We start from the raw sequence: 22,794 nt of genomic DNA, 5'->3' as shown, positions 1-22,794 counted from the left end.
CAGGGGTCCAATGTTGCCCCTGCTTTTGCATTTTCACCTAGGTATCCATGCCTCCCCTCACCTTTCACAGTGCTGAGCTGAGGGAGGGCATGGCCAGGCTCCTGGCAGGACTCTCTGATTAGGGAGGGGTTCCCCGCTCCAGCAGCTCAGCATGGAGTTGATAACACAGTGTTTCTCATCCCTAACTCAGTGTTTATCAGCCCATTAAGAAAACAAAAGCTTCTCTCAATAGTTCAAGCTCTACTTAAACAACTTTTTCCAAGAAAGGAATGGAGGGACGTTACCAGCTACCTGTTGATTAGCTCCAAAAAGCCCTAAGCTGACACTGAACTGTTTGCCTTTGTCTTGTCTGCCACAGCACGGCCTGTAGCCAGCATGTGGTATGCTAGCTAATGCTGAGAGGTGTCTGTGTAAGGCAGTGGTAAGGGGGGAAATCCCTGCTTCAGCAGGGAGTGGTGAGGTGGGGAACACGAGGAAGACAGACAGATGCTCTGTACGTGCAGTCTCTGCTGGAGCTACAGCCATGGAGCAGAGGGGAGGGGCCAGACCAGGCAGCTCTCTGGAGCAGAGAGCCCTACCCAGCCCAGAGAGCATGCCGGGATGCTGAGGGACTCTGATTTAACTTAAACCAGGAAGGGGTCTGGGACAGACATTGCATAAACTGGTTTTACCCAAATCAGTTAAGTCTGATACTACATTGAACCAGGTTTATCTCAAACAGGTTTCAGTCATTTAAAAACTGGTACACTTTATGTGTACTGCACAGCTGTTCTGTTACAGGTTTAAACAAGTTTCTGATCGCTTAAACTGGTTTATGTGTAATGTCTGTCCCTAGTGAGTGAGTTCCATCTGCTGCAACAGGTCATCAGGAATTGACCAGGACTTTCCCAATGGGAAAGGTACTAGCATAGTGCTTTTCATTTTAAAAGGTGGATCTCAAAGCACTTTTCAAAAGAAAATAGTTATCATTATCCGTGCTTTATGGAGGTAAGACTGAAGCACAGCAGTGAAATGACTGCCCAAGGTCACCCACTATGCTACGTGACTTCAGAGTGGAGCAAGCTAAGAGCCTTCTATTACGTAAGAAAATCTATATGATCATTTTAAATATAAACCTAAGATTGAAAACTAGGCCCAATAATACAATTAAAAATTGTGGACTAGTTGAATCCTATTCTTTAAGGCTGATGTTTAAGCAAAATGAAGCTTACAGTAAAATACTGTTCTGACATAAATGTGACTTGCAAAGGTCCTCTGGCTTTGAACACAATGGCCAGACCAAACAGAATAAACATTACAAAATAAATTTCAAAAGGTCAGCTTCTTTTCAGGTGGAAAATAACCCAGGAAGACATGGATGGTGCTGCTGAGGGCTGAAGGGGAAAAAATCCTCCATTCTGCAGCAAGGAAACATACACCTGAGAGTGAGAAGGACATGTCACAGAAATTAACCTCCTGTCCTCTTTTCTCAACCCTTCCAGCCAGCTTCTCACCACTCAGCTCCACAGACTGACTTTGTATAAACCATTTTTTCTACACAACATGAACCATGTCAAATTAATGAAGCTGCAAACTGGCTCTCAAAGATGCCTTCTCTTCCTTCTTCCCTTTTGTCATATTATGTTCCTCCTTCACAACTGCTTTTCTATCATCTCATGCCTTATGAATCATATTTGTTTCCTCTCTCAATGGCATTGTAAGCTCTGCTGGGCAGGGGCACAGGGGCTGGATTCTGTGGCTACTGAAGTCACCAGGAAGACTGCCCTAGCTTCAGAGGAGGTAAAATGGCAAGTGACAGTCCTTTACTGTGTCTAAGTTGCAATGTATACCAAGTGAAGCTTTCCTGAGATATCAGCATCATCATTATATAACATTTGATTCTTGAGAACAAACTCTTACCAATCAGCTACACAACCCATGGGAACTTGTAGATGTATGGCAGAAGCAGCTTCCTTTCTGCCTCCTTTTTGTACAGTCCAACAAAAAAGAAAATATTAAAAATACATCTTGAGCGGAGGCAATTTACTCATTCTCTACTAGCACACTGTGGCATCTGCGTGTATAAGGATTTCTCAAGTCCCGCTCATAAGACCTCTCTGGCTTTGGATACTTTCAGCTTCTCTCAGTGCTCAGTTTTCAGGTGCTAGGTTTGTGAGCAGAGGCCTCTCTCCCTGGCCATAGAACTATCATGATTATTATTGGCTATAAGTTATTTTATGCTGGCATGGGAGGTCCCGTTCATGTTAGTGGCCTATTATAAAAATACTAGTCAATTGCCCATCAAGAATGATGGGGTGGGGGGAGCTTGTTTCACTGTCCCCTCTGTCTCCATCCACCAGCACCCCACACCACCGCCACCTCCAGCACCACTGGCCTCGCCCCTCCTGCCGGCCCTGATCCTTGGAGGTGACAGAGTGCTGCCATGACAGCAGGGATGGAGCGGGGGGGCGAGGCCAGCACTGCTGGCCTGCCCCCCCCCCCGCTCCATCCCCTCTATCCCCACCAGCATGGTGGCGCTCCGCCACCTCCAAGGAGCAAGGCCAGGGGGTGGGGCGAAGCCAGCACCACTCTGTCCTCTCTGTCATGGTGGCACTCCGCACTCTGATTGGCTGTTTCACTAACCAATCAGAGTGCTCCAAGAGCGTTATGGACAGACAGGCAGATGGACTAAGCCCTTTATTATATAAGAATGTTAGAGTAGCAGCTAGGGTCCCATGCCTTGCCCTCCTCCCATTGTATTAAATACCAACAGAGTTCTTCCCCAAATTGCTTATAGATATGGCAGACGGGGGTAAGAAGAGAAACATAAGCACAATGAACTGAAGTGACTTGCCTGAGGTCTTATTGCAGCTAGTGGCAGAGCTCGGAATAGGATCTGGTCTCCTGAATCCCTGTCCACTACACTGTACTATGCCTCTTAGGACTGTGGTATGCTTAGGTTTTTATAAAAACACACAGGAAAATATGATCTTGCTCCAAAACAGTTTATAATATAATTAAAAAGGCAAGACTTAAGTGACATAACAAAGAATGAAGGGAGAAAGTGATGGGAAGAGTACTAAAGTAATGTAAGTAACAACATGTCTCTCAATACATTACTACATAAGGCTGTACACATATTAATGCTCCTGAATCATTAAAAATATTTTAAATGTCACCCAAACTAGTAATCGTGGATCTGTTGGTTTCTTGAAGGTATTGTAAAAACACACCATCTCAGAGAGATGTTCTGGTTGAGAATAGTCCAGATGCAAATTAAAGGAATTTGGGGGGAGGGGAGAATGTACAGACCTGTGGTAAAGACTGACTGAGTGAAAGAAGTAAGGAGATTCAGCCGAAACCTTTCATATATCAATAATGCAAATAACAGCTAGGTTACTCAGGAAAGAACCACACCTTATTATCAGAAGGCGTGATCAAAAAGTCCACCCTAAACTTTTTTCCATGAGCTTTATTACAATGCATGGTGATTAAAATGCTGTACCTCTGGTACTAACGGCAAGATTTCTCTTTGAAATGAGGTATAGTCTCAAACCAGAAGCCAATGAAACACTTTAGTGTGGAAGATCCCTTAGGCTTTAACACTGTTCCTGGATTGTGACAGTACTGAAAAGTTTTTTAATTCACTCTGATTTGTTTACTAATGTGCAAGGTAGAAATTATAAACAGACCTGGAGTCTACTGGAATATTGTTGAGTAAATGTCTAAAATACAAAATTCAAGAGGCTCAGCTTCCTGAAGGAGCTAAAAATCAATATAATAATCATTACTGTGTTAAATGAAGTCACCTTTACCATATATTTGTAGACTATGGAATGTTTTATTATATAATGCAATTTCACTATATCATATAACATACAAAATGGTAATCTTTCATGAACAATTTTTTTAGGTGAAAGACAGACTAGTGTGTTACTCAGAGAATAAGCCTAAGATTTTGTGGATCTGGGTTCATTGCTCTGCTCTGCTATGGACATTCTGTGGGATCTTGATTAAATCATCTGAGAATCAGGGTCCCTATTCTCCATTACCTGAGTTAGGTAGCTCAGCACTTTTGGAAAGCCCACTAGGCACTTATTTGCAACTTTAGACATCTAAGAAGCTTACAGAATCTGCCCCTTAGTAGTTATCAGAGAATTTTTTTTGCTTCTGTCATTATGTAGAAGACTACATTATTTTAGTGTAGGTTTTGTTTTATGAAGTAAAATTAGCAACCTGTCAGGTTAAACCACTGACAGATTAAATCTCCTGTATTAACAGAGACTTCAGACAATCTTCTGAAACATTTTTGAAAAGAATAAGGGAAGTAGTTACCTACAGTAATTGTCTCTAATGGCTCTTGAAAACACTGCAACCCCATTGTTGCTTTTGCCAGCTATATAATTTGTGTGTTATTGTGGAATGCATTATAAAATGGTTATTTGCCAGTATACAATTTCAGTGTAGTTGGGAGACAGCTCATATGGGATTACTTGGGTTTTTAAGGTACTGTATTGCCTTGCTATTTAAAATATTCAGGAAAAAGGATATGAGGTATTCAAAACTCGAATATAAGTTAAGTTATCTATCTTTCTCCAATATTGCCTCTTTTTAGTTTCTCAGAAGAGCTTCAGCTATGTAGTGATTTACATGATTTAACAGTGATGTTGCATAATTTAATTAAGATATGAGAGGGTACAGTGACACAAGACACAAATAACACTTTTATAGTCCCCCCTTGTTGTGGGAGTAGCAAATTGCACACATCATACATTCAATTCACTGACATAGAATAGTTAGTTACATGTTATTAAATTATAAGTAGGAAATTAGAAACCTACTGATTATGAAATGTGTAATGTTAACTCAAACCTTTGGGGAAGAAGGCTACGTTCCAACAGAAATTCTGCATTGTGGGGACAGGAGGGACTTTTGTAGGAAGAAAGTCTAGGAATAAAAAAGAAAGGAAAGATAACTAGCTGTAAGACTGTGTCTGTTTTGGGGGATGAGAGGAAGTTGATATAGATAATAAAGACAGCTACTGGATGAAGAAGGAGAAAAAGACATCACTAGCACAAACTAAGAGAAACCTTAAGCAGCAAAGAAGACAGGAATAAAAAGAGCAGAAAACCCCCCCAAAACCAAACCAAAAAAGGCAAAAAATAAATGCAAACAACAACAGCAAACCCCTCAAACCTCTCCAGACAAAACCCTTCCCTAAAACCAAACAAAATATTTCAACAAAATATTTCCCCAAGAAATTCTCCAGGAGATGGTGGCAATACTGATACAGACAGACCTATTTCACAGCCAGAAGGGGAGCCTTGTCCAACGTGCATCTTAAAGTGACACAAAAAGGGGGTACAAGAAGAGGTCCTAAGGAGGCTTTTATCATTATTTGTAGCAGCAGAAATGACTGTGCAACACACTGTCACCCTGAATTACTATATCTTCATGTATCAGTAACATAATCACACTGCAAGAGAGAGAGAGAGAGAGAGAGAGAGAGAGAGAGAGAACCTTGCTTATAGGAGAAAGGGCAGATGTGAGAAATAACTTAATCTTCAATCAATGAATGGGTATCATATAATTTTAGCACCAAAGATATTGGTATAATATGTACAGACTGCAGAAAACATGGTGCAGTACACAGGCTTGACTCATCCAGTTCTACTTAACGGTACACTGAGTGAGCAAATAGGAATAGCTAAATACATCTCAACCCTTGATTTAAGCAAGGGCTGTGGGCAAACATTTTTCATCCCTGGAATCAAAGAAGTCTCCGGCACTGAAAACTCCAAGGTTTAAATCCTGATCCCATTAAAGTCATTGGCAATACTCCCAACGACTCCAGTGGGATCAGGCCTTCACCCTTAGTGTATGTATCTGTCCTTGTTTTCAGGAAACACACAGCCCCAGCTATGTTCAAAAGGCTAAGGGACTTTTTTTGTAAGCATGAGAGCCCTGGGCTGAAGCCTATTTTATTAGTATGATATAGTCCTCTTTTGTACCATCTGGAATGAATGTAACAACTAGAGATGATACTGCAACAAATCCACAAAATTGAGGTGTCAGTAAAGTCAGGAAAAGAAGTGTGTGTCCAAGAAAAGGTCAGATACTTAAAACATGCACTAGAACAAAGCTTATTAAACCCTTTGGTAGCCAAGGTAGAAGCCATTTTATAAAATGCACCAACCACAAGTGCAAAATGATCTTTTTTAATGCAGCATAGAGGTTTTGGAGGTTTATCCTACACTGTTCTATATTGAACACTTTTAATTTAATTAATAAATGCTGATATGGTTCTTGGTAGCAGAATAAATAGTGTTTTCATGGGCTACACATTGTTCTTGAGACCAATCATAGAGAATTAGCTGTAGCAGAATTTGACAGATTATAACTCCTGTCTAATTTGTTGGCACTTTGAATTGTCACTGCATGAATTTATTATCTGTTGTTGACAGCTGGGAGAAGCTAGAATGCATGATTTTACAGCAAGTAAGCATTTTTTTGAAGTTGGGTGTTAGTAGCATTTTTTTTCTGAATCAGATTTTTTGTGGCTCAAACCATTGGAGAAAATGAGCCATATTCTCCCTACTTCTAGGGAGCAAAACTGTGTGACTCCTTTATCTGGCCTCCCTGGAACTCCAGATTTAAATCCCCATGAGGGACAGCTCAGCCCTTTGGCTCACCGAAGTGGACACAGCGCAGTGTGGTTTCTCCTATGTATGCACGTTTGTGGATGAATATTGCAAACAACAAACAAGGCCTTGTCACCTACACATTTTGAAAATCCCATGGTACCTTTCATAACAGTTAGGTGGCTCTATGCAACCAAAATTTTCCCTTTTTCCAACTGTTAGATTATAACCGATGGATAATTATAAATTGATCCATGTCAGAATGGCAGGAGATTTCCAGCACTGCTCTGCGGGGGTCTGTCCTGGCTCTAGCATTGTTTAACATATTTATTAATGATTTAGATGCTAGAATAGAGAACCTCCTAATCACATTTGCAGATGACATGAACCTGGGAAGGAGTGGAAGCACTTTGGAGGACAGAAGTACATTCAAATATTCTTAATGCATTGGAGAGATGGGCAAGAGACAACTGAAGCAAATAAAAGGTGCTACTCCTAAGGAACCATAACCAAACGCACACACATGAACTGGGAGATAACTTACTGATTAGCAGAATTGCTGAAAAGGATCTGGGAATCTTGGTGGATCACAGAATCGGCTTGAGTCAGCAATGTGACATAGTTGCGGAAAAAACGCCAACATACCAGTAATTTTGGGCTGCATCAACAGGAGCGTTAGGTGTAAGACCCAGGAGGGGATAGGGCCACTTTATTTGTTACTGGATAGGCCATTACTCCATGCAGTTCTGGGCCCTATATTTTAAGAGAAGTTGGAGAGGGTCCAAAGGCAGGCATCAAAAACAGTAAAGGAGTTTCAAGGCAATCCATACCGGGAAAGCTTGAGAGAGCTAGGTCTATTTAGCTTGGAGAAAAAGAGATTAAAGGGTGGCATTATAACAGTCTTCAAGTATTTGAAAAGCTGCCATAAAGAGGGAGAACAACTGTGGGACACATAGCAAAGGATATTTAGATTATATCTCAGGGAAAAAAAATCTGTAGTGTTGTAAACGTAAAGTAGTAAAATAGACTGCTCTGGGAGTTGTTGAATCACCTTTACTGGAGTTTTTCAGGAGGAGGCTGGATAAGCACCAGTCAAGAGATGATTTAGGAATAAGATTATTACATTGATATAGGGTGTTAGACCCTAAGGTCTCTTCCAACTGTATGATTCAATGAGTTTGTGTTGCTACAAATTAGTTTGTTGAATTCTCTATTTCAGTGTTCCAGGTTCCAGATCTACAAAGCTCTTAAGCACAATATTAATTTTATCCACTTACTTTAAGTTAAAAATTGATTTTGATCCTTTGCTGAACTGGGGCTTCTGCAGCTTTTAATCTTTTTGCATTTATTTGAATAAGGCACCAGGGAACAAGGTAAAGCACTGTTTACAAATGACCCAATAGAGCCAGCACTTGCTGACCTTGAGGATAGAAGGCAAGATTCCTTTCTCATTGTTTGCTTCATGGGTGATGGTGATAACAAGAAGACTGCAGGCTTTGGGCACTCCAGTGGGGAGCCCTCCCCAACCATTTAGGAAGTTAGATGAACATTGAAAAGTTGTTATGAGCAAAATTTATATGTGGAAATCGAAATGGGTCACACTCACTAGTTCTTTTAAAGGATGGAGGGAGAAGCAGAACTGGAAACTTCTGTTGGTACGGAGCCAATTTATAAATAGCATTTAAATTATTGGATGCTCTCATTAGCATATGTTCTTAATCCAAATAAAAGCAGGGGATGGACTCCTATCTGGGTGCCTATGTTTGAAAATTTGGATACGCTTGTAAAAGGGAGGCTCCTAGGGAGCACAAAGGACTGCATGTAAATTGCTCGTCAGGAGAAATATAGTCATGAGAATCGTACAATGGAAAGGATGTTCTTTCTGTTTTTCCGTGAAATCTAATGATGTTAACCTATCTAGGCAAACAGAGAGTCATGCCTCTACTACAAAAAATGGAAGCAAACATATCCATGCAGTAAGACCCAAACATCCCTTGTCATCCAGAGAATCTGGTGTCTGAAATGTTTTGCCTAGTTAGACCTAGAGGTAGGGACCTTGCCTTTCAACAGGTTTTTGCTGTGGGCTATCCTGCCATTAGTGGTTAACAAAGAATGCCTGCAGCTGTTTTTCCTTCTTGTTATGAAGTCACGGTCCCTTCCACTCTAACTCGGCTACATTCACGCCAATGGGAGTGTTGATATATTGACTTGCCTAAAAAAATTGGAAGTTAACTGGAGGTGATTTTAGGAAAACCACTCTCCTCTTGAAATGTTAATCTTCTGGGTATACCTGTGACAACCATAGTGGAGGTTGCTTACTGTTTGCAATCTTTGGAGTTTAAATGGCAATTCACAGAAGCCTCCAATGAAGCAATCTGAGAAACAGCATAGTAATGATATTTTTTGATCCATTGTGATTTACATTTTAAACTGTCTTCTTTTATCTTTTATTTTATAATCTGATACAGCATTTACAACTGTTCAGGGAGAGGGTGTCAAACAAATAGGTTTTTGTTGTCTTTTCATCTTTCCGTTTTTCACGAAAGCAAATGGAGTCTCTTTTATGCCATTAACCAAACTGACTTGTAAACAAAGAGGCAATTTAACGGCATCCTCACCGCATGCCATCCAAGCTTAACCCTACAAAGTCTGAGCAATGCAGGGAATCAAATGAGCAAAGAGATCATATTTTGTTGGGGACTCAGCAAATGATCATGCACTTACATTGTGCAAGAATATATTTCCAAAAGGCAACAAGCTCTTATCACTCTTCTTATCCAGGCTGCACCTCTGATTGATTTCTCTGCTTTATGTAACATCCATTTGGTGGAAGTGAATGACGGGTATTGTTAGAACTGTAGTGTATACCAGTCCATTTTCAGCAAAGGAAGTAAGCTGCAGCATCCAAGGAACTTGGGGGGAGAAGAGGGTACACTTGCCCTACGAACAGCAGGGCTATTTGCATTTGCTTTATCCTTTATGAAATATACATTAGTTTTCAATTAAAACAATTCCTGCACTGTAGCAAGTTGGCATGTTAGTTACAAAAAATATAAGCTCGTACATAAATTGTACAGCTTTTGTTGCATCAAGTCAATATAAAAGTGCCACATTACTCAGGCTGGTATCTAGCAAAGTATATAAATCTGTTCAAGAATTAAGTAAGGAGAGGAGGGAAGAGTCAGAAGCATGTTTAAGCTACCCCCTGAGGAGAGCGCAGTTATACACTGCCTGTTTTAGAAGTCACTATGTGTATTCTTCTTTCCTGAATAAGCATAATTTGCCCTTTTCAGTGAAGAACATTTATGTTTCAACAATTTCTGCTCTTTTTTAGACTTATATGCCCTGGAAGCTATTAGGATCGCCAGTTATGTTAATCCTCATGACAGAGTATTTTACTGGTATATATTTTATGAAAACACCAACAACTTATCTAAAATAAGAACCTGAAAAAAGACTGAAAACACTGGGGACCCTATTATGTTTATTTTAAATGTTTTAAAAAGTAAAATAATTTTTAGCAGTCCACATGGATTGTAACAATTCCTGTAAGGAAAGCTATATGTTGGTTTTTTGACTGGTGGTGTTAGGCGATATACTGAATTTTTCCCCATGGTTTCTTGTAGACCAGGGGCAAATAACGTTTATCTTCTTTCTGAGAAATGTTATGTGTGATGGCAACAGTCCTGAGTGGTTTGCAGTAATCTCACGTTCCTTCTACAGCTGAACTGGATGTGCAACAGGAGCAAACTAAAGTCTTGCAAAGACATGTACTATGGTCCAACTCAGAAAATCACTGTAGTATTTACATAAATCCTATTAAAGGTAAAGGGTCTTTTGGTTGTTTTGCTGAATCAGTTTAAAAGGGGGCTTTGAATCTTTATTCATTTTGATTTTCTTTTTCTAGGAGGCACAACAGAAAGAAAGCATGAGCCATAACAACGAAATCTTTCTTCCACTTTCCTCATGTTAATATTCAGAGATACTTCTTTGGGAATTGAAAGAATCATCATATCAACATCATTCCCTAGTGAGGCTGCCCATTGGTAACATCTGTAATGGTTGCCTATAGTTCACCAGTTCACTTATTATTGGTTGTAAAACACAAATCAGAAACTAGCAACCTTTTGATTACTAACAACATTATTAGAGGTGATCTATTGATAAGAAAGAAGAATATGGTCTGTATTTTTTTTCTAAAACTGCAATGTTTGTAGCCATACAGACTACTGGAATAGAAAGTAAATCATAGAATCATAGAAAATTAGGATTGGAAGGGATCTCAGGAGATCATCTAATCCACCCCCCTGCTCAAAGCAGGACCAGCCCCAACAAAATCATCTCAGGCAAGGCTTTGTCTAGCCGGTTTTTGAAACCCTGCAAGGATAGAGCTTCCACAACCTCTCTGAGTAACCTGTTCTAGTGTTTTACTACTCTCTTAGTGAGAAAATTCTTCCTCATATGCAACATAAACTTTCTTTGCTACAACTTGAGACCATTGCTCCTTGTTCTGTCATCTGCCACCACTGAGAACAGTCTAACTGTTTTGAACTCCCCTTCAGGTAATTTAGGTGCTATTAAATCCCCTCTGAGTCTCCTCTTCTCTAGATTAAATAAATCCAGTTCCCTCAGCCAGTCCTCATAAGTCATGTCCACCAGCAACCTCATCATTTTTCCTGACCTGTGCTGGACTCTCTCCAATTTGTTCACATCCTTTCAGGGGGCGGGCAAAACTGAACAGTACTCCAGGTGTGGCCTCACCAATGATGAATAGAGGGGAATAATCACTTCCCTTGACCTACTGGCAACACAACTACCAATGCAGCCCAGGATGCTGTTAGCCTTCTTGGCAACAAGCATGCACTGCTGGCTCATATTCAACTTACTGTCCACTGTAACCCACAGGTCCTCTTCTGCAGAGCTGCTGCCCAGCCAGTCATCCCCCAGCCTGTACTGGCGCATGGGATTGTTCTGTCCTAAGTGCAGGACTTTGTACTTGCCCTTGTTGAACCTAATGAGATTACTTTTGGTCCAATCCTCCAATTTGTCTAGGTCACTTTGAATCCTAGCCCTACCCTCCAGTGTATCTACTACTCCCTCCAGCTTGGTGTCATCTGCAAACTTGCTGAGGGTGCACTCTATGCCATCTTCCAGGTAACTGATGAAGACACTGAACAAAACTGGCTCCAGGGCAGACACCTGGGGCACTCCACTTGATAACGACTGCCAACTAGACATCGAGCCATTGATTACTACCCTCTAAGCCTGATGCTCCAGCCAGTTTTCTATCCATCTTCCAGTCCATTCATCCAGCCCATATTTTCTTAGCTTGCCCGAGAGAATGTTGTAGGGGACCGTATGAAAAGCCTTGCTAAAATCAAGGAATACCATATCCACTGGTCTCCCTGCACCCACAGAGTGAGTAACCTCATCATAGAAGGCAATCAGTTTGTTCAGGCATGACTTGCCCCTGGTGAATCCATACTGACTGTTCCTAACCACCTTTTCCTCCTCCAAGTGCTTAGAAATAGCTTCCTTCAGGATCTTCTCCATGATTTTTCCAGGGACTGAGGTGATGCTGATCAGTCTCTAGTTCCCTGGATCTTTCTTTTTCCCTTTCTTAAATATGGGCACTGTGTTTGCCCTTTTCCAATCATCCAGGACCTCTCCTGATCCCCATGAGTTTTCAAAGATGATGGCCATTGGCTCTGCAATTACATCAGCCAACTCCTTCAGCACCCTCAGGTGCAACCCTATCTGGCCCCATGGACTTGTATATGGACAGCTTTTCTAAATAGTCCCTAACCTGTTCGTTTGCCATGGTTGCCTGCTCACTTCCTCCCCAAACTGTGCTGCCCAGTGCCATAGTCCTACTCTAGTGATTATCCTACTCTCATAATGGTTGTCTACTCTCATATCTAGCAATTGTCCTACATATGAACAATTTTAGCAGCACCAAAGTCTGGTTTCCTACTACAGCCAAACACAGGGCTGGTAATGAGTTTGCTCCTGACTTCTCTTAAATCTCTTGACTTGTTTCCTGGAAACTCTGGCTCTGATTCCCAGCGCACCCTGACCTCAGCTCTGACTCTTGCTGCACCCTGACTTTGGCTTAGGCACCTGGCTTACCTAGGACTGTGGTTTTTACCCCTAGCTTACCATGACCTCAGCATTGACCCCTGATCCCTGTGAACCCAGTTCACAGTTTTCAACCATTTACTAGGTGACCTTCCCTTTCTGCCCACACCCTGGTCCCCAAGGCTGAGTACAGAGAGTGAAAAAGCCAGAGACTGAATTGATTCAGTCTGTGCAGGTTAGTCTAAACTACACAGATTGAACTGATAAATATATAAACAAACCTTCATTTTTGATTCAGGAAATGCAGCCATATGCCTGCAGTGGCTCAAGTCAGAAGCTGTGGGGGGAAGGGGATGCTAGAGCAGACCTGTGAGCTGTTGCCAAAGGGAAGGGAAGAAAGAAGCCCTTCAAGGCTTTGCTCCCTCCCCCTGCTCCAGAGGAGGTGGCATGGCCAGGGAGAGTGGGGACTCTAGCCTGAGTCTGCTGATGGGGGAAGTGCCTGCCAGGTTTTTCCCCTCCTCCCACTCCCCGCTTGAGGTGGGTCAACTGCTGCCAGTCTTGGCGGGGGGGGGAAGGTAGTGGCATTGAATTAGTTAAAGATTAAACAAGAATAGTTCTTTCTCTGAAGCAAGCATATATTGAACACAGCACTTTGCAACCTCAAGCAAATGACAGAACAACCAAAAACCTTTGCCTAAGCTAAGATACAGCCCAGTCAAACACAGTGAGAGCACACACAGCTTAGTCTAATTTAAAATGGACTGTAATAAGCCAAAAAGACAAGACCAAGTCTTGCCTAAGTCTTATGTAATCCTGAGGGCAGAGTGTCTCCTTACAGCCAGGTATTCAGAAAGTCCTTGCTTATGTATTCCAGTTTCCCACCTTTTACAGGGTCGTCTTTATAATGTAAATGTAGTTCTATGCTTTCTTTGGTCACACTAGCTCAAGCTGTCTGCTATCCTCAGCACATACATGATGATTGTGCCAGGTCTTTGCCAACCCCTCCCACCTCTCAGTCTGGTCCTGCAGGGCTTGCTGCCAGCACACTGAGCTGTGGTGGGGGGTAATTAAAGCCCGTCCCAGACCTCAGCTGGGGTTTGCCTGCAGGGGGCAGTCCCTCTCAGCCTGTTGCCCACCTGCACTCTGCTGAAGCAGAGCGCAGGGGGTGTGGGCAGCACACTGAGCTGGGGACAGGGGGATTAAAGCCCCTCCGAGACCCCAGACCCCAGCAGGGGTTTTGCCTAGGGAGGGCAGTCCCTCATAGGCTGTTGCCCCAGCCTGCCCCCACCCCTTCTGCTCTAGGGGGGAAAGGTCTAGCAGGGGCTGCCCCCCACCCTCAGATTTCCCACCATCCCCACTTGTCAGGCAGCCCTCAGTGCTCCAGCTGGAAAGCAGAGTGGCGGGGCCAACCCTGCTCTCTGGAGTAAACAGCACAGCTCAACCCAGGGCTGCAAAGCATGCTGGGATGCTAGGGGACTCTGATTTAATTTAAGGGGTCTGGGGCAGAAGTTCCATAAACTGCTTTGACCTCAGTCAGGTTAAGTCTGTTACTACATTCAACCTAGTTTATCTTAAACCAGTTTTGGCCCTTGTGAAACCGGTTTATGTGCACTTAACTGTTCTGTTACAGGTTCTGTTACAGGTATAAACCAGTTTCTGATCACTTAAACTGGTTTATATGTAACTTCTGTTCTTAGCCTAGCAGGGCCCAGCTGCCTTCTTAACACAGCTAATGTTTTCCACTTGCAGCTGCTGCAGTAAAAGTTCCCTATTCTCTAGCTACCCGCAAATTCACTTCTTCAGCATCAGCCAGCTATCTGGATGATGTTGCAAATGCAAACCACGATCTCTCTGCTGATGCAGACTGCAAGACCTTGGGGTTGTGTTTTATGTGACATTCCAGTCTGTAGTACCAAAGAATTTTCCTCACGCAGCTACATGCTCCTTTTAATAGAAAGAGAGAAAAGAACGTGTAAAACTCACTCAATGAAGTAGACTTCCCCTTTTTCTGTGTAAGCCATTTCCCAATTATCAGGCAACGGGCCCAAATCATCATTCTCTTCAGGTTTTGTCTGCTTTGTTACATCCATATCCTCCTTTGCTTCTTCAGGCTGACTGTATCCTGGTGCAGGGCAAGGCTGAGAGGAAATTTCACCTGAGACACCCATACTCTTCTCCTCATGTTCGCTTGATTCTACAAGAAAACAGAAAAACCTTAAGATTTCTTTCTTGGGTTTATATCTTTTTACATACAATGGAAGGTTAACTGTGTGCAGGCCAATATCTAATGCTGGGAAACACAAGGCCTGAGAGAAAGAAGATGATATTATGTTATAAAAGTCCATTCTCCCTCCTACCCCCCAAAGCACAATAAAATAAATCAGTACAAAAATCTAAAGCATAAGTAATAAAAACCAAGAGATTCAAGTGCCTGATATACCAAAGAAAGCATGTTTTTCACTGCCCTCTATTGTTCTGAGGGGGTTCGAGGAGGGCATATGTCCTGCAGCTACACATCATTGGTTTGCCTACAAACCAGAAGAGCTCTGTCTCCATCTCTGCCAGAGCTCCTCCCAAACCAGCAGTCAGCATGGAAGGGAAGCCAGCCTTTCATCCAGCAGTGCTATTGTCCCACACCTTGTAGCTCTTAAAGTATTACGCCCATAATGTCAGCACCCTGCTGTTTTACTGCAGCAGACAAAAAGCAGAGTCTTTTCAACTTGAGGAAACACACACACACTCACGGTTGTTCTTGTAATCATACCTCATGAAGAAATCAATTTGACCACCATGCAACCTAGCACTGTATATTAACCATATGTGAAGTGGCAGTGACTTCATTTTCATCATAATTTGTGTAACCAGGGTTTAAGTGATTCAGGCCACAGTCAATGACTGCTGCCAGCTCCATCCCAGAATCTCATGAGGGAGGATCCTGCTGTTCCCTTGCCATTTTCCAAATGTTCACTCTTTTACTCTTTACGGATTCCTTAAGTTGGCAAGCCAGGTTGTTTCTCTTTGGGGTATCCAACCCATTATTCTACCAACAGTCACTACAGGCAAATTCAGATTTCCTTAAACAGGCAAATGCTTTACAACAGAATAAGACTCCTCAAATACAATGGTAGCTAAATACAAATGCACTTTTGTATTAATACTTCAAAGCATACTGTGAATGGGAAGCACATCTACAATTCCAGGGGCCCAACTACGTAAGTCTTGTGCATACTTGTGACGTTTGTCACAGAGTGACTTCCACAATCACTTAGCCGTGGGAGGAAGGCTTACCGTCCTGTGAAAGTTGCCAAAAGCAGAATAGACACAGGCTTTGCTCGGCCAATATCTCAAATGCTGTGATCTTTGTTATTTCAGTCTCATGTGACACAAAGCCAGAGTGAGTCTCAGGGATGTTAAATTCCAGCACTTGTTTCCTTGTTCTATAGGACTCCATTTCTTTTTTCAAAGGCCCCGAGGTGCTGATGTTTAATTTTCCACAACAGGCCAAAGTAATTCGAGTGACTGTTTTCCACCCAACACTCTATACCTTGATTTCATATTTTTATATAAGCCTCCATCTAAAAATATCAGGGATGTGGATAAAGCAACTTTACCTATGTTTTTTATTATTATCATGGTGAATTTTCAGGTTGTGTTCATTGCTGAATAAAATACCTTCCATATCTGCATGTATGAAGGAGAGGAATGCACTGGCAATAGGAGTGTGATGATGATAGTCATCATCACACTAAACATGAATTTCAGCACTCTTTTGTAAAAAACATCTCTGATTTGACATTTGAAGGCTGTTGGCTGATGTATTCTGGGAGTGGTGGGCATAATCAATAGATCAAGAAAAATCCCTGAGAGGCGGGCAAACTTGTCATTGGCTGGCTAACAAAAAAGGGAGCACTTTCGCATAAAAAAAAAGACCTGCCTCAGCAGTGTTAGTGAGAACTGAGGTTTCTGGGATGATTATGCAAGTTCCCCAACTTTCAAATGGACAAAATTTAGTTATTTAAAAAGCATTTGGTGAGATAGGATGGGATGAGTTTACAAAGGCAGATTTCAATGTAGCCAAATTTGTGTGTAGAACCAGATCTGCAGTACTTTCGGGAAGTACATAACATCATAAGTAGATCATTACATGTGATTCCAAAAATAATGCAAGTAAAAAGTACTTGTATCACTACTGTCAGTCTTGCTCCAAGGCCAGTCTCCATTACGTAGTGTGATTCAGAACTCAACATGTTGCATTCTTTTGAAAATTTGCCATGTGCATCACAGAAACTGCTGCGTACTGACTGCTTATGAAAGTCTGCTTATGAAGAAATGTAAATGTCTAAATGAGAGCTGAATTCTTTTGAAAATCTGACCTAAATTGTGCGACCTGTAGCTTGAAGCAAAATATTAAAGCAGTGGAGGCCACAGAAAAGAAAGTGTTATTAAATTTTGGGATGTAGAATCATAGAATCCTAGAAAAATCAGGATTGGAAGGGACATTAGGAGGTCATCTAGTCCACCCCCTGTTCAAGGCAGAACCATCACCAACTAGATCATTCTAGTGTACATTTTGTCTAGCCAGGTCTTAAAAACCTCCAAGGATGGAGATTCCACAACCTGTCTTGTAGCAAAACCCTCCGTTTTTCTTTTATTTATTTTGAAATGCATTCCCTGCCTTCCCCAAGTATTTCTGACTTTTTCTCTCCCTCTCTATTCCCTATAGATAAGTATGAGTAAGCTAAGACATAGAATGAGCTAAGACATGGGATAAGCTTTAGCATTTTTGTAGCAAGTTTTTTTCTCTCTCCTTCTTTGAGCCACTGTTTTCTATTGTATAATTATTATGTTTATACTGCTTTACTGATTTTTACTGTTTTTTTTATTGATACTATATGATTTAGGCCTACATGTGTAAGTTAACATAAGTAATGTCAAGTTATGTCAAGTTTCCATTTTGTATGTCAAGCCTCCATCTTGTGTCCTCTGCCCAGGTGTAACCGATGACTCTTGTCTAGCCAGTCTCATGTAAATTGGTTCCTGAATGAATGGGGATGAATGAGGGTGCTTGAGATACAATGGTAGCAGGCCTCTACTGAATAACCAACTCAACAACTGGACCATCAACTCAACGACTGGACCATTGCCTTGCATTGACTCACCCAGGAACCATGGACCTCACCCAGGGACAGAACAGAAACCCAGCATTTGAAAGACAAAGACCCTACAGAAATCAGCCAACTCACTATTGCAATACAGACACCCGGAACTGCACATCCTCAGTACCCCAGGGCTGACCCTTGCCTGGGCATGCCCCTGCCACTAGGGTCATAGAACGTCTGCCCCTATAACAAGGGGTAGTGAAGACAGACCCAGTGGGATGCCCTCTCCATCTGGACCAGCACTATGTCATGCCACCACCCAGAGGCCCTGCTGGTGATCCCCTCTGGACAACACCTTGCTGGAAAAGAGCCCAACTAGCCATCAAGGATCAACTCACAGCCCAGGATAGGTAGCTATCACCCACCTTCCTTCCCCAAGCAAAGGACCTGGACTCTGTCTCTACACACTTTGAGTTCAATCCCTCCACCAAGACTTTTTCTCTTCTGCTACCATTGTGTGGGGGGTGTCTGTGTGTGTGTGTGTGTAGGAACCAATAACTTTGTGGGGCTATGTAGTGTGTTGTCTGTTTAATAAACCTGTTATTTTGAAACCCTGAGTTGGGTTTTTGTTTTATTGACCTCCCAACTCTCCTCCTTGATTTCCTGGCAATCTCCCAGCTTTCTGCTTCAGTTTCCAGCCCCAATCTCCCACCTTTCTGCCTCCCTATTTCCTGGCTGTCTTCTCCTTGCCACCAGACTTCTTCCCTTACTTCTACCCGGGCACCAGGTGACCCCGAGTAACCCCGGGGCACATTAACGGTAAGTAATCCCAAGCCCCAGTGACCTCGAGTAACCCTGGGGCTGCTTGAACTTAAGTAACCCCAAGCACTAAATTACCCCAAATGCCCCCTAAACACAGCCATGAAAATGCGTGTTTGTGTATGTGTATTGGGTGTGCGGGTATTGGCAACTGATTTTTGTCTAATTTTTGGTGTGTATAGTGCATATATGCTTGAATTGGTGATGGGTGTGAATATACTTAGTCTGGTCATCTTCGATGTGTATGTGCTTGAGTTGGTAGTGTGTGTGTATGCGGCTAGTGTGTGTGTATACACCTAATTGATTTGTGTGTGTGTATACGTGCCATTGTGTCACACCCTCCCATCTAACAGCGCAATTTTGAGATCCTGAGAGTTGGCCTGGCCCCACAGGACAACACTCTGGGTAACTGATTCCAGTGTTTTTTGACCCTCCTATTGAGAAAGTTATTACTAATATCTAACTTACAATTCCCTTGCTGCAACTTGAAACCACTGCTCCTTGTTCTGTTATCTGCCACTACTGAAGACAGCCCAGCTCTATCCTCTTTGGAATCACCCATCAGGTAGTTGGATGCTGGTATTAAATCTCCTGTCAATCTTCTCTTCTCTAGGCTAAATAAGCCCAGTTCCCTCAATCTCACTTCATAAATCATGTGCCTCAGCCCCCTTACCATTTTCATTGTCATCTGTTAGATTCTCTCCAATTTACCCACATCCTTTCTGCAGTGTGTGTGTGAGGGAGGGGGAGAAGGGGGGGGGGGGGGCAAAAGTGAACAGTACTCAAGAGGTGGCCTGCCAGTACTCCAGAGGTAGCCTCACCAGTGCAGAAGAGAGCAAAGTAATCACTTCCCTTGACCTACTGGCAACACTCCTACCAATGCAGCCCAGTATGCCATTAGCTTTGTCAGCAAGGGTACACTGCTGGCTCATATTCAGCTTATTGTCCACTGTTATTGTCCATCTTATTGTAACCCCCTGGTCTTTTTCTGCAGAGCTGCTGCTTACCTAGTGGGTCCCCAGCTTGTAGAGGCATTGGGATTGTTCCATCATTGAGGCTGATGATCCAGCCATTTTTCTATCCACTTTCATTGATCAATCCTTCTCTTGTTCCTGACATACTTGTAGAAACCCTTCTTGTCACCCTCCATGTCCCTTTCTAGCTGCAATTCCAGTTGGGCTTCGGCCTCCTGATTTCATCTCTGCATGCTCAAGCAATGCTCTTATACTCCTACCTAGTTATTTGTGCAAGTTTCCACTTCTTATAAGCTTCCTTTTTATGTTTTAGCTTACTGAAGAGTCCCCTACTAAGCCAAGCTGGACTTCTGCAATACTTGCTAGTCTTCCCACACATCAGGATGGCTTGTTTATGCCTCAGTAAGGTTGCTTTAAAATGTAGCCAGTTCTCCTGGACTCCTCTACCCCTCAGAATGGCCTCCCAAGGGATCTTGCTTTTTAGGTCCCCAAGTGAGTCAAAGTCTGGTTTTCTGAAGACCAAGGTTCCTACTTTGCTGCTCTCCTTCCTTCCTGTTGTGTCATTGTAGTTTACCCTATGTACAGGCAGAGGGGAATCTAGCAAGCACTGACTGAAGAGCCTGTGTACAGAGTTCTGGGAGCTGAAGCTGATAGGGGTGGTGGTGGTGGAAATATTAGTAATTTCTCCCTCTCCCACTGTTAGCAGTAATTAAATCTAGAATTGAATGGAATTAAAAGTAAATATAACTCCTATTTGTGTATATACACAACAACACATTGATTCTTGACTAGAATAAATGTTTATGCCTTTGGCATTGTTACAAGTCACTCTATGATGTCATTTGTACCTACTGCAGTAGAACAAAGTACCACAATGCCTTGCTGCTCTATCACTATCCAGAATGCATAGTTTTACAAAGCACTTTGAAAAAATCTCAAGAGACAGCAAATAAAACCAAACTCCATTCTATTCTGTCACAGTATAGAACAGGATCTCTCACCTCCCAGCAGGTCACCAATTAATCACACTCTTATAAGAAATTTGTGAGAGTTCATGTGTATGTGGCTAGTGTGGCTAGTACAATGAAGGACATTCATTGTTTGTTGAGAGTTAAGTGTATGCATTGTGTCAGTTATTCCTTGCTAGATTATGAGTACTGGAGAATGCCCAGGATTCTGTATACCTTACTGTTGAAAGTATAATGACAACCCTACTTGCCTACAAAATCCTTGTATATCTAGTACCTAACTCATTGACTTGTAAAACACTGAGTCACTACAGAAATAAACAGTAAACCTATTGTATTGTGTTCTATCCCGTTTAAAGAAACTAATGATTATGACTAGGGGGGGGCTACTTAAATCATAGTTTCGTGGATTTCACAGAACCTGCGATTGTCCTCAAAAATCAATTTAAAAAACCTTAATACAAATGAAATGCTGGCTTCCCAGTGGGAGTCAGCAGCCCTTGGTGCCACTGTGGCCCAGCCTCATAGCTCACCTTGAAGGGGAAGGCGCCAGCTGGTGGGATGGCACAAAGGGAAGGAGAAAAGATGGCCACTGCCCCCTCATCCCTCCTCCCAAGGCTGAGGGTAGAGGCAGGAAAAAAATACTGACCATTGAAGAAGAGGTCAGAGGGGGGTGTTACACAATTTTTTTTCTCAATCCCTCTTGGAGTTTTGAGAAATTACCCCTGTTATTATATAATGATAAATAATGTTTGATTCTTTTACAATTAGTAATTTTGGTGAAATGTTTTTAATAGTCCCAATAATAACCCGTTCTGCCCGACACATAATCTCTCTGGCTGCAAATATATGGATAGGCTTGTTTTAGAGCAAATGCTAGGGCAACAACATTTTACAAACATCAACCTTTAAGTAATGGCTTTGCTATAAGAGCTCTCAAAATTGTTTCATAATATACATCCTAAAAATATCTGATGCCAAAGAAAATAAGGTAGTAGAATAGTCCAGTGGAGATACTGTCTCAAGACAAAGGGATTGCGTGGTCCAATTTTCAAAAACACTCAAGAAAGCAATTTTGTGCTGTATATTGAGTATGCAACCTAAGAAGGCAATGGCAGACGACTGACATCTATGCCTATGTGTAAAATGCAGCAGACTTTGGGGGAAAGACAGTTTGTATTAAAGTTAGATACTGTTATTTTATCCTTACAGTAAAAACACACCAAATTGAAAGTTATAAAGTTAGTAAATTAGCAGAATGTCCCTTTGCACAGCTCTTTGTTAGTGTGCAGTGATGGAAACTGTTTTCTACAGCTCAGGACTCCAAGACAACATGCTGCTTCCAGTATCTTTTTAACACTGCAGACTATTCCTGCAGAAAAATATAAAACAGTGTGCTTCAGCAAGTAAGGAAACAACTCATCTGCCTAAAGCAACATAGGTAGAAAACAATTTAAACAATATTAAACAATTTAAATAATATTATTAAATATTAATTTAGGAGGTGACTTTAACAGCTCTGAAGAAAAAAAATCATTTTTTTTATACAGTGGAAGTGCTGTTATAGATGGATCAAGAATCTATACCTTTCCATGCAAATCAACATTTCTCTTTTAAAACTATTCCTATGTATCAATAAGACATAATAATCTGCACTTCTCTAGACCTGTTGCACCTTTTGGCCTGGTTGATGATGGAGGGACCCTACCCTCTTGCTTTGCTGGGCACCTGAGGCTTGCAATGGTCCTTCTGAAACTTCGTCCTTCTCATGTCTCATTCATCAATTAATTTGAGCCTGTCAGAGCTTTTCTTCTTTGGGAGAAATTACAATCGTTGGAATAGCTTCTGTTTGTGTCTGGAGGGGAAATGAATAATACACCGGCAGTGAAGTTCTCTCCATTTTATAAAGGCATGTTTCATTTTGAGTTTGGAAGCTTGTAAAAACAGTTTCAGTGAGAGGAAAATAGCAGGAGATGGTGACTAGTGCAGTCAAAACCGAATGCTGGTTGCTAAAGAAACTGATTTAACTTTTTTGTTGTATGGGAATATGAACGGGAAATCTCCCAACACTATGTTTCATAAGAAATGTCTAAAGCTTCTTAACAATAACAATAATGATAATTTCTACTGTCATCAGTTTATTATTAGTATCACTGTACAAAAGTGAGCAGCAAAGCTCCCAGGGATTTCTATGGGGTCAAGATTTCATCAGTCATCCTCCATTATAGCTTTGACT

General features: G+C 41.9%; 1 protein-coding gene across 1 annotated transcript in view; it reads right to left on the bottom strand.

The window, feature by feature from the left end:
* MAGI2 (membrane associated guanylate kinase, WW and PDZ domain containing 2) overlaps positions 1-22,794 on the bottom strand; it is an 880,265-nt gene that overhangs the window by 399,073 nt on the left and 458,398 nt on the right. The window contains exon 5 of the mRNA XM_025209602.1: positions 14,682-14,892. Within this exon, the coding sequence (XP_025065387.1) occupies positions 14,682-14,892 (211 nt within the window). The remainder of the gene's footprint in view (positions 1-14,681; positions 14,893-22,794) is intronic.

The sequence above is a fragment of the Alligator sinensis genome, unplaced genomic scaffold (genome assembly GCF_000455745.1).
Source record: "Alligator sinensis unplaced genomic scaffold, ASM45574v1 scaffold670_1, whole genome shotgun sequence".
Lineage (NCBI taxonomy): Eukaryota > Metazoa > Chordata > Crocodylia > Alligatoridae > Alligator > Alligator sinensis.
This window is presented reverse-complemented; position numbering and strand designations above follow the sequence as displayed.